The sequence below is a fragment of the Mus musculus genome, chromosome 5 (genome assembly GCF_000001635.26).
Source record: "Mus musculus strain C57BL/6J chromosome 5, GRCm38.p6 C57BL/6J".
NCBI lineage: Eukaryota > Metazoa > Chordata > Mammalia > Rodentia > Muridae > Mus > Mus musculus.
In genome coordinates, this window is record NC_000071.6 from 150344801 (window position 1) to 150357897 (window position 13097).

General features: G+C 43.9%; 1 protein-coding gene across 11 annotated transcripts in view; it reads left to right on the forward strand.

The window, feature by feature from the left end:
- Fry (FRY microtubule binding protein) overlaps positions 1-13097 on the forward strand; it is a 379136-nt gene that overhangs the window by 226183 nt on the left and 139856 nt on the right. For all 11 annotated transcript variants that reach the window (XM_006504932.3, XM_006504933.3, XM_030254574.1 and 8 more), the window contains 4 exons: positions 753-843; positions 1051-1130; positions 1246-1326; positions 9674-9842. In XM_006504932.3, the coding sequence (XP_006504995.1) occupies positions 753-843; positions 1051-1130; positions 1246-1326; positions 9674-9842 (421 nt within the window). The remainder of the gene's footprint in view (positions 1-752; positions 844-1050; positions 1131-1245; positions 1327-9673; positions 9843-13097) is intronic.

The following is a 13097-nucleotide window of genomic DNA, read 5'->3' on the forward strand; positions in this document are numbered from 1 at the left end:
AATCTGTATCATTAGCATTTCCCTCTCATCATTGGGAAAGGTAGAAGAGGCATAGTTTAAGTCAGGACATTTCCACACCATGGCCATCCCACCCATTGAGGGTCAAGGTCAGTACCCAGCAGAAAGCAGGCAAGGAGATGCACATTTCCCTTGGCATGCCTTTACAATGAATACAAATACTCCACTTTACCCTTCCTCCTCCCTCCCTCCCTCCCTCCCTTTTTTCCTTCCTTCCTTCCTTCCTTCCTTCCTTCCTTCCTTCCTTCCTTCCTTCCTCCCTTCCTTCCATTCCTGTCATATCACTTCCTCTGTCAAATGCTTCCAGCTTCTCGTTACCCAGGATCCTTTGTGAAATCTGTTAATTACATCGCTACCTTAAGTCCCAAGATCCTTTGAACACACACCCCCACCCTGGAAGCTCTGTCTCACATATGAATCTTATTTTATCAACAGTCGCATTCCTGGGCTGCAGGGGGACTATAGGAAAGTTCACAGAATGAGGTTCTGCACCCACAGATGGCTATATGGTTGGCATTTTTTTAAAATCAAATATTCTGGCAGTATTTGCCCGTTGAGCCATAATGAAAGCAGCAACCTTCCTGTGCGGTAACACATGATCTCGTCATAGCATGGTGGTCCAGGGTAACACATGATCTTGTCAGAGCAGGGTGGTCCAGGGTGGGGACTGGGAGCAGTCTTCTGATGAGATGGTCCACTTCACCCTAAAAGTACCTTCGTTTTAACCTTCACAGTGATGAACAGCAGCGAGACTATTTAATGGAGAGACGGGACCTTGCCATTGATTTCATCTTTTCTTTAGTGTTAATAGAAGTCTTGAAACAGGTGAGTGATTCATTTACTATCACTTTCTATTTACACTTTGTAAGACTGACTACGTTTTAAAAGTCTGAATGTATGGCTTATGAATTACTGGGCAATGTGGACCCTGTTTATTGATTACAATAGGCCATGTGTCATTGTTGGAGTGACTATTATAGACAGGTTGTTTAATAATCTCTTCCAAATTCAATGTCATCTTTTTTTTTCCAGATCCCCCTTCATCCTGTAATTGACAGCTTAATACATGATATTATTAACTTGGCTTTCAAGCACTTTAAATACAAAGAAGGGTAAGGCGATTTCCCTCCTTAGAGTATTGACAACGTAGAACGCTAACTTCTAATTTAGCTCATTGATCTTTTCTGGGCACCAGACCCCTAACTTGTCTGCTTCTGTCCCACTCAGGTACCTGGGTCCCAACACTGGCAATATGCACATTGTGGCTGATCTGTATGCTGAGGTCATCGGAGTGCTGGCCCAAGCCAAGTGAGTGAGTGCCGGCGCCCTTGAGCCTCTAACGTACAGAAGCCTCTAACTTACAGAGCCTCTAACTTACAGAAGCATGTGCAGAGTGTGAAGCCAACTAGAGTCTCCCTCAAAACAGGTCCAAACTGCCTCTTCCATCTTGGCAGTTGGACCAGATCCCACCACATCCCTTCATTTCGGGCCACTGTTTCTAAGAAAGAAAAAAAAAATGTGTGTGACCAAATTACTTTCTCTCTTCTCAAATATTCCAAAGACATCTTTTAGTTTAGTTTTGTTTTGCTTTTCAGTCCGCCAGGACCAGATAGTTACTTACAGGCTCTCACTCGTAAGTGGGAAAATTCCATTCTACAATGTCCCTTTCACTACAGACCTTGCTTAATTCAACTGAGCTAAAAATGTCCCAGACATTGTCATGGAAACAAGTCAGGGGGGAAATTCTCCTTGCTAAATTTATCTGGCCCTGTGATACTTAGCAGGCTAGAACAGTGCCATGTTAGACTGTGAGCACTGATAAACTCATTCCAGACACGGTCACACCCTACCTGCCAGGCTTCATTCCGTTCAACTCAGAGGCAATCCAGTCAAAAGCCTGAATGGCTAGATCAGGTACAAGCAACTAAGGACATGGTGGGAATTCAGGCCAAGGAAACAGCTTATGGCGAATGATGCCCCAGTCCCCGTGAAGTGCAGTCGGGGGGGGGGGGGGTTGGGGAGAGGGAGAGGGAGAGGGAGAGGGAGAGGGAGGTCTGTCTTCAAGGGATGGAATTCTTCATGACCATTAAGTTAGTGCATTCCTCAACCCCCATTAGAGAAGCTACTTTTTGCAGTAGATGTCAATAATACAGGGACTCTCAACTGATCAGTGTACAGAGTAAGATACTATGGCATTCTCTCTCTAAGACAGCCATCTCATACTCCGTGTCTCTAAGGCCTAGGAAGCATCAGGGAAGAGAGAGCAGAAAGATGGTTAAGGACCAGAGGTAGTGTTTGCCTGCTGTGAAAATGTTTGCTGGACACGGAAGGGCTGTTGCCCGTATGAACTCGAAGCAGCTACGGCTCTGTGTTTAAGACCTGAGTAAGATCAAGCCAGCCCATATCCCTGCCTCACCCCTTGTTCCCATGGATACCAAAGTCTGGGATGCTCATGTCCATGCAAACAGCATATGCAGTCTTTCCACATAAGCTTTGCTCTTCCGACATACAGTTAGGTCACTCTGGGTAACCCATAACCCCTGATACCATATGAATGCTGTGGAAATAGTTGACACGCTGTATTGTTTAAGGAACAGTAAAAAGAAAAGAAAAAAAGACAAATGAAATTTCCTCACACCATGGAAGTGCATAATTTATCAAACTTTTTATGTCTTCGTCGTTGTCGTCATCATCATTATCATCATCATCATCCTTCTATTAGGAGGCACAAACAATTGGCAAGAGTCAGTTCTCTCCACTGTCAAGTCCTGAGAAGTAAACTCTGGTCCTCAGGCTTGGCAGCAAGCACCTTTATTTCCAAAACCATCTCGCTGGCCCCTCCAAAGCGTTTTCCTAATACAGCAACTTCACCTAAGCCAGGTAAAACCATAAGACCATAGAAAGTAGAGTCACCACCCCCCAACATGGCTTGTGTTGAGTTTTCCTTCTCTCTGATCCATCTTTCCAGCAAAGGAGTTGTCTGCTTTCTCACACAGGAAAACCTCAACGTTAGAAAATGGAGGTGGGACTGTCTGGAGGGCAAGGTACTGACATGAGGGAGAAGTATCAAGGTGAATGACAGACAGTCACAGAGGAGCACCAGATGAAGGCTACACTAAATGACAGGGGCTAGAGAGCTGGTCAGAGGTACAGAGGAGCTGAGTTCAGTTCCCAGCACAAGGTAGCTCACAACCACTTGTAACTCCAGTTCCAGGGGATCTGACGCCCTCTCCTGGCTACCTCAGGCACTGCAGGCCATTGTGCTTGGGTCTCAAATATACTTTTAAAAAAATCTATTATGATCTTGTGGTTCCTGAGTCACTAGGGAAAGGAGGAATGATGTATTTTAGAAATAGTTTCATTTGGGCTGGTGAGATGGCTCAGTGGGTAAGAGCACCCGACTGCTCTTCCAAAGGTCAGGAGTTCAAATCCCAGCAACCACATGGTGGCTCACAACCATCCGTAGCAAGATCTGACTCCCTCTTCCGGAGTGTCTGAGGACAGCTACAGTGTACTTACATATAATAAGTAAATAAATAAATAAATAAATCTTAAAAAAAAAAAAAAAAGAAATAGTTTCATTTAATTGAGTAGTGAATATTTTTGCATTAAACTGGATAAAGCTGCAATTATCTGGTCCTTAGTTCATGCATACTTAGAAATGATCTTGAAAAGAAGAGATCAATATGTATATTTGCTGACTCATCAGACTATGAAAAATCTCAGTATATTTGTAATTATACTAGTAAAGTTCTCTCATGTTATCACATGGAAAGTTTGGTATGTTAAAATAACAAAAAATAAATGTTTGTACTTCTCTTAGTTTTTATGAATAATGCATACTACTGCATATTGTCAAATGACTGTCCTTGGCTAGGCAGGCTCCGAACAAGTTGAGAAACAATGTCATGCTAAGTGTGTTAGCTCAAGCCATCGCCCCAAATCTCAGGTTACTGGAGCAGAAGGATTGCTGCCACTGAGAGGCTAGCCTGGACTACAGAGTGAGTTCCAGGACAGCCTGGGTGACACAAAGAAACCCTGTCTTGAAAAGCCAAAAAAAAAATGGGGGGAGAGAAAGGGAGGGAGGGAGAGAGAGAGGGAGGGAGGAAGCGGGGAGAGAGAGAGAGAAAAGAGAAAAAAGAGAGGAGAAGAGAGAAAAGAAAAGAAAAGAAAAGAAAAGACAAGACAAGAAAAGAAAAGAGATGGGCTGGAGGGATGGCTTAGCAGTTAAGAGCACTGGCTGCTCTTCAGAGGTCCTGAGTTCAATTCCCAGCAATCACATGGTGGCTCACAGCCATTTGTAATGGGATCTGATGCCCTCTTCTGCTGTATCTGGAGTGTATTTATATATATATATATATATATATATATATATATATATATATATATATATATATATATATATATTATCTTTTAAAAAAAGAAATAACTCAAATTATAAGATGTTCATTTCATTAGCAAATGCATTAATTGCTATCATTCAAGGTTAGGCTGTTGGTTGGTTGTTGATTGGTTGGTTTCTCATCTTTATTCATGTTTTTCATTTTTTTCTTTTTTTTTCTAATGTGTATGGATGCTTTGCCCTCGTGTGTGTGTGTGTGTGTGTGTGTGTGTGTGTGTGTGTATGTGTGTGTGTGTGTTCCATGTGTGTGCAGTACATGAGGAGGCCAGAAGAGGGTGCCAAATCCCCTAAAACTGAAGTTACAGGTGGTTGTGGGTGCTAGGAATTGAACCCAGGTTCTCTGTAAGAACAGCCGGTGCTCTTAACCACTGAGTAATTTCTTCAGGCCCCTTTATGTGAGTTTCATAGAATACCACAAATTGAGTCATTGTTTAATTCTTGTATATGCTAAATATAGCACCAAATGAAGTATTAAAGGAAACACCATAGATAATCTTCTTTCTTTAAAAAAAACAACAAAAAAGGAGACCATTATAAAAGAAATTAGACTTTAACTGGAAATAGATCTGCAGGTTGGCTGTATCCTAAAATAACATGTTTGTGTTATATGGAACTTTTCACAGTAAAAAAAAAAATAGTTGCATCTATTTTTAAATGAAAAAGTAAAATTTTAGCCACTGCCTCATCGTATTGACGTACTGAGTTACGTAAGCAGCCTGCCTTTTTCTACCTCTCCTTGTTAGCTGTGGATTAAGAGTAAAAGAATAGATGTATAACTGCAGGCCTTTTCTATGAGAAGTGCCTGTTATTCAACGGGAGAAATGAATTGATATTAATTACACATTCTGACCGTGTTCACTCTGAGATGCCTCTCAGTGACGTCCTCCGAGTGGGCGCACAAGGGTGTGTGGGGCTTCTGCTTAACCACCTCCACATCAGGACTTCCCACTCCTAAGCAATTAATGTGCTCAGCATCGCTCCTGAGTACCTACTGTGTGCCTGATCTTGTGGAGCCTGCACCTAGCTCAGAGGTGTCAGACAATAAGCATTAAAGGAGAGAACTGTAACACATTCAAGTCAAGAATCTTTCTGCCTGCCCTCCCTAGCCCGTTTCTCTTCCTCTTTCTCTTTCCTACCTCCTTTGCTTGCTTCCTTCCTTGTTTCCTTCCTTGCTTGCTTCCTTGCTTCTTTTCCTTTGGGAGTGGAAATTGAACCCAGGACCTCCCATATGTTAGGCCGGTGACTACCTTTGGACCCAGGTCCTCAAGCATGCTGAGAAACACTGTTCTGCAGATGCATATCCCATCCATCTTCTTGTTATGTTTCCTTACAGGCTATTTCTTTTGACACAGGATCACTCTAGGTTTCCCAGGCTGGCCTGGAACTCTCAGTATCCCTGGCAGACTGCAAGCCTTAAACCTCCCAATTCTGCCTCAGTCTCCGGAGTCGCTGGGGCTTAACGACCTGTACCACAGACCAGGATGCCACACAGATAACTGTATGTTCATCCACGTGATGCTTGTTTTAGTCGTTGAGGAAAGTGGCTTGGTCTGTCGGGTCAGTTCCCTTTCAAGCTGTAGGCATTAGCTGGCGAGGCGGTTGCCCACGTGATAGGTCAGGATGCTGTAACAAAGGCCACAGACCTGAGAAAGCTTTACTGACAGACATTTATTTCTTCAGAGTTCCAGGCATCAAGTTCAAGGTGCTGGCAGGGCTGATTCCCCTGTGGAGAAGTAGCCCTTCATTGTGGCTTTACCTGTCGGTGCTATGTTCCAATTATCTTGTCTTTAAAACATCCCCCAGGCATATTGAGTGAGGGCCCACGCCAGACAACCCGTCTTCCCATACCTCTTCAAGGGCCCCATCTCCTAGAATAGTCACACTCACTCTGTGTATGACTTGGGGGTACGAGGGAGAGGCATAAGCAACCCAAACAGTAAATCTAGGCAGGGGCTAGACTCCGGAGACTGAGGCAGAATTGGGAGGTTTAAGGCTTGCAGTCTGCCAGGGATACCGAGAGTTCCAGGCCAGCCTGGGAAACCTAGAGTGATCCTGTGTCAAAAGGTATCTTTTCAGTGAGTTTTCAGACCTTGCCCACATAGGGAACAAACATACTTAAACAATCCTGAATTCAGTCTTAGTGTGTCTCATGGGAGTAAGAGGAGGAAAGTCTGAGTCAGCCATGGCCTTCAGACATCAGCTCCATCATTGATCAGCTGTCTGGCTCTATTAGGTTTTGAAGCCTTGATGTTTGAGAGGGATGCAACCATGCCCCTTCACGGGACTGCCCTGAGGATTAAAGAGCTACTGTGTGTGGTTGAAGTGCCTCTTAGATATCTGTTGTCTCTATGGTCATCTTTGCCATCTTAACATATATATATGTGTGTGTGTGTGGTATGTATATTTATATGTAGTGTACTGCACACATATGAAATAGAAAAGAATGGTGTCATTGGAATTTAGGATTTAATTTTAAAACGTTCAGGAGTACAATTCTCAGTTTCCACCCAAATGAGCGTTACCTGACACCAAATTGAGCTTTCTAAATTTAATACAATTTACATTTTAATCTTTACGAGTATCTTCATCTGAAAGACAAAACCACAACTTTACAATCCCTGTGTTAATTTATATAAAATGATATACAACCAATATTTCCTCCCTTATTTCCCAAGTATTCAGGAAATGTTAGAGACAGCACGATGGGCCAGTTTGAAATGTTGTCCAGGAAGTGGGAAATGCCACTGCAGATCAGGAGTGAGCCCTTAGTGAGTCACCAGCTCCCTGGAGAATACCTCACCCAAATGCATTTACATTTCTGTGCGGACATTAACACCTCTGCTCAGCTGCCTTTCTAAAAAGAATGCAGCAGACATCGGAAACCCTATAAAATGTAAGGTTTAGTAAGCCATAACTATGGGTGCAGGCCCATTCTGTGTCTGCAAGCAGAGTGTCCCTGTACCCTCCTCTGTGTCCTGTCACGTGTCCTGTGATTTCTACCTCAAGGGCAACAGTTGCTCTGAACTCCTCAGATCTGGGTAGTTCCCACTCAGCTTTCATGATCACAGTTGCCCTTCCTAAGTTCAGTTTGCTATATTCCCTCGCCTCCTATATTATGGGAATTGTTAGTTCCGACCCAGGGTTTCTACCCCGCTTTTGATCATTTTGTCCCTGGGTAAAAACTACACACAGCCTTTATAGTTACAATAATCCTTAAACAGCACAAGAGCTGGCCTGATATCTACCTCCATGCTGTTAGACTCTACTGTCCTATCGATAACCCCGAGTTATTGCTTACTATGTTTCATCTGGGCTGCTCTTAACTCTAATTGGCCAGCCCTCAGCACCCTGTTTTCTTTATTCCTAACCCATGGTGGAGTCTCCTTCTCCTGCACCTTCTTCTTCCTCGTGTGCCCTCTCTGGCCCCCAAGCCCATGAAACCTATATCCCACCTATGTCTCTTCTGCCCAGCTATTAGCTGTTGGCATCTTTATTTACCAATCAGAAATAACTTGGGGTCAGGGTCACTTAGTGTCTTACTGTTCAGACTCTCTTATCTCTGGGGCACCAGTCTTGGGGCCCAATGTTAGCATTAGGATACAAGCAGCATCAAGCCAACTCTCTACACTCCTAGCCTTGATAATGAATCATTTATTATTATTTACTAAAACCTTATTATAAAGAACCCCCAAATAAAAAACTCCATGGACCAACATTAACCATACTCAGAGTCTATGCATCTCAATAAACTCCTTACGATGTGGCCCTACAGAACTTCGCATTGGACCTTATATTTTCAGATATGTTTTCTGCACTTATTTACCACCAAAACCTGAAAATCTACGACAGAGTTAGAACTAGAAAAGCAATTAGCTTTAGGGCTTTTTTGTTTGTATGTTTGTTTGAGAGACTCTCTGTGTAGCCCCAGCTGCCCAGGAGTCACTATGTAGACCAGACTAGCCATCAACCTGCCTCTGCCTCCCAAGTGCTGGAATTAAAATCATGTACCACCATACCTGGCCCAAGCAATTAGCTTTATATCCTTGATTGAAATTTCAAAAAATGATGTTACAGGTGTCGTTGGTATTAATCTGCTTTTTCAACAATACAGAGAAGTTGAAAGTAGGCACTGTAGCTTTTGTATCTGTGTTCAATCACCAGCTCAAACTCTAGAAGCCTGTACTACACATAGTAGATAGGTCATTCTTATTTATTTGTTTATTTATTTATTGTTATTGTTGTTGTTATTGTTGTTGCTGTGGTACCAGGGAGCCGGACTTTGCCATGCTGAGCCAGTGCTGTTTGACTGAGTTCCATCCCCAGTAGCTTCTTCTTTGAACCAGTTTTATTATATAGCCCAGGCTAGACTCAAGCTAATGGTCCTCTGCCTCTGCCTCTGCCTCTGCCTCTGCCTCTGCCTCTGCCTCTGCCTCTGCCTCTGCCTCTGCCTCTGCCTCTGCCTCTGCCTCTGCCTCTGCCTCTGCCTCTGCCTCTGCCTCTGCCTCTGCCTCTGCCTCTGCCTCTGCCTCTGCCTCTGCCTCTGCCTCTGCCTCTCCTTCTGCCTCTCCTTCTGCCTCTCCTTCTGCCTCTCCTTCTGCCTCTCCTTCTGCCTCTCCTTCTGCCTCTCCTTCTGCCTCTCCTTCTGCCTCTCCCTCTGCCATCCCAGGCATGTGCCAGCCCTTCACCTTCTTCTCTCAGATATAATTTCAATTTTCCCATTACTGGACTTTTCCTTCCACTTAAAAATATATATTTTTCCGTAATCATTAACCTAAAATTATACAAGAACAACAGAAAACTTCAGCAATGGAAATTGGGGTATTTTAGTCATTATTTGAGATACATATCCAAAAATTATTTGTGGTCACTGTCAGAAATAGCCGATCCCATGAACTGCACCCAGATGCTCGCTGTCGGACACTCTGGGCCCTAGGGACCTGCAAGTATTTTGGTGGCCTGAGAAAATGGACGGGTGTGTGTTTGTCTGTTTGGCATGCTCAGGTTAAGATCTAAACCCTCATGAGAGGGTCTAAACAGCAACTTAGCTCAGTCTGAAAGAGATAGTGATCATCCCATTAAACAAAGGAGGGAAAGGGGCCAGCTGGACTCCATCAGATGCTGGGGGTTGAGTCCTCATGATCCATCAGCCATCGTATTTCACCGTCACTGTGCCCAGCCACCTTTGGATGCTGGACACCCTCATGATAGTGACTTTCTTACCTGTTACTCAGTAAGTCTTTTATGTTTTCTCAGGTTCCCTGCTGTCAAGAAGAAGTTCATGGCAGAGCTGAAAGAGCTACGGCACAAAGAGCAGAGCCCCTATGTGGTGCAAAGCATCATCAGCTTGATAATGGGGATGAAATTCTTCCGAATTAAGATGTACCCCGTGGAGGACTTCGAGGCGTCCCTCCAGTTCATGCAGGTGAAGTCCCCACATGGGAGTCACGCATGTTTCCCTCATGACATTCCTTCCAGCAGAAGACTGCAGCTAGAATGTGGAAAACCCACACAGGCAGTGCCCAACATGGGAAGGGTCAGCAGCCAGCGCTCAGACTTTTCAAAGCTGTGGCACAACACACACTCAATAGAAAGCTTATTTCACATTATAGAAGATGTTCACAGTACTGAGGGTTGGATCTAGAGCCTCGTTCACACTAAAAAAGCTCTCTACCAACACTTTAAAAAAAAAAAAAGATTTAGTACACTGTAGCTGTCTTATGACACACCAGAAGAGGGCATCGGATCCCATTACAGATGTTGTGAGCTACCATGGGGTTGCTGGGAACTGAACTCAGGACCTCTGGAAGAGCAGTCAGTACTCTTAACTGCTGAGCCATCTCTCCAGCCCCATCCCAACACTTTTTTGTTGTTGTTTTGTTTTTTTTCGAGACAGGGTTTCTCTGTATGGCCTGGCTTTCCTGGAACTTACTTTGTAGACCAGGCTAGCCTCTGCCTCCCGAGTGCTGGGATTAAAGGTGTGCACCACCACGCCCGGCTCCAACACTTTTTATAAAGTTTTTATTGTGTAACTGCATCTCTCGTGGTTGACCAGGTTTGTCTCAAACTTGTCCCTCCTGTGTGAGACCCCCAGCTCACATTTTGTATTTGCGTCTTGTGCTTGCCAGCACGATGTAGTCTAAGCTGCTTACGATGCTGGGCCATGTCAGTAATGGCAACTTCTGGGCCAGCCACACAACCAGCAAGGAGACCAGGGACTCTTCTGTGCCCTGCCATTGTGGAAAGTTGGGGGTCTTAAGTGAAAGTTCCCTTTGTGAAGTTCTACTTAGATTGAATTTATTGGGGCCATTAAGTCAAGAGTGTCTGCAACTTAACTATACATATACATACACATAGATACACATACACACACACACACACACACATATCTCTCTGTGATTAAATCTTTGCTGATAGTGGCCATTGAGGCAGCAGCAGCTCTGGGTGGGCCATAGTGGCATTCACAAGCATAAGAACTTCCATAAAGGGAGATATGTGTCTGCTCTATACTATGAAAGGGAGTCTTAACATCACTGACCTCTGAGATCTCAGTCTCCACTGAGTTGAAGGGAAATTGCTGTCTGAAGGGATTTCTCTAATGCTGCTGTAACTGAGGTTGGTTTTGATCCTACTCAAGAGTTGAGAAGTATGAACTAGGAATACAGGCTGTATGGCTTCGTAATTCCAATGGCCACAGTCAGAAAGGAACTACAGCTGTGGGTGAGGACAGGGAGAAGCTGGACTTCCACACTGCCAGTGTGGGTAGCAAGTAGTATGTTGGAACACAGTACAGCCGGCCTTTCTGTGAGAAATAAGTTCAGGGTTGCAAGAGACCACCACTTCAGTAGACACGTCCAGAACTTGATCAAGAGGGTGTGCTCCAAAGAGCAAGCACACTGACAGGAAGTGCACTGGGCTTTTATTCTAACACAGATGGTGGTTCTGTCTTTTCTCCAGTGGCTGGGGTCTGACATCACAGTCTTTTTAGACAGTTTTAAAAGACTCAGCAAAGGAAATGAAGAGAGAAGAGGGCAGCTGCTTCAATCCTTTACATTCTGAGAGTATGGCAGGACCTGTGGGTAAACAAAGGTTTATGGGGGGAGGGGGTGGGTATTGAAGCATTTGCATACAAGATGGAGATAAAAAGATGTTAATTTATTGCAAACATGAGTTTCATAGTGTAGAATAGAAAAGACAGAATGTTTATTACACTCCAATGGTTAAACCTGGAATTACCAATTGATATAGTAGACCCACTCCTCTTCTCACACCAAAGCAAGTGAAAATACAGTCCACACAAAGGCTTGAAGTATTTTTAATAGTAGCCGAAAGTTGAAAGAAGTTTAAATATCTCTCAACTTGTAAATGGATTAAAAAAAACAAAAACAAAAAACATGGTATTTCCATGCATCATGGTAGTAATTTCACTTAATGAGTTCCAGCTATCTGCTGCAAAATAGATAACTCTTAAAACATCATGCCAAATAAAAGAAGCTAGTGTTAATCCTAAAGATGGGAGGAGAAAACCGCTGACCCAAATCATTGTGGCCAAATTAATTAAAACAAGCAATTACTTAAAGCAAGCCTTTTGTGTACCCAGGCTGCCTTGCCCTGAGGTGGGATTCAAGAGGTCGGCATTGAACATGAGGAAGACAAGATTTTTATAGCTCAGAGTTAAGGGTCTTCCAAATGGGGGATTTGATGGGCAAGGGCTACAGGAGCAGAACAAGTTAGCTGTAAGGATCTCCTGAAACGAAGACATGATTGCAAGGTGGTTGCCACAGGTAGTCATAACAAAGGTAGGGTTGCAAGATGGTTATAATAACCTTTGGAAACAAAGATATGGTTACTGTTTCCTCAAACAGGCAGTGCAAACCGTTTGTAGTTAAGGTTACAGGTGGATATAGCCCAATCCTTGAGAAACAGATTGAATCATAAGTAGGATGAACCCATGTCTTTATGTAAGAAGCCATTCATGGCCAAGAAGGAGACCGGCTGATTCATCACTAGAGACAAAAGGCTACAAGTGATCTGTATCCCTTTCATGCAGTGTTCACAGTAAGCAAATCTGCAACATAATGTATCCTAGAGTAACTGTTGCCTAGGTTGAGGACCAGTGTGGATACTGAGATTGAGAGAGACTGCCAAACTGTCAAGGAGTGAGATGTGTTACTAAAAAGCTGTAGGTTGGTCATAAAATGGGAACACGACTGTAACCATAGAATAAGACTAGGAAGTAAACACTTTAAAGAAGGGAGTTGCATGGGTGCGTGAAACAAAATCTCAGTAAAGCTAATCTGTAGGGCGGGGGGGGGGAAGGAGGAGGCGACTGCTATGCATCAACCTTCCTGGGATTGAATTCCTTTAGCACCTCCCTGACTCCAGCCTCAGTTGCCTTGACTGTAAATGGTGATGTCACTAGCCTTAGGGAGCAGCTCTCAATGCCTGTCAACTATTATCTTACTCCACTGAGTTAACAATGCATGTATCCACCAGGCTGGAAGAGCACACTCTTAGGCCCAGCTCTTGGGAGGCAGAGGCGGATGAACCTCTGAGTTCAGCCTGGTCTCCAGAGCAAGTTCCAGGACAACCAGGGCTACACAGAGAAACCCTGTCTTGGGGGAGAAAAAAAATTCAAAAACAAAAATAACACACATATCTATGTGTGTGAATATCCACT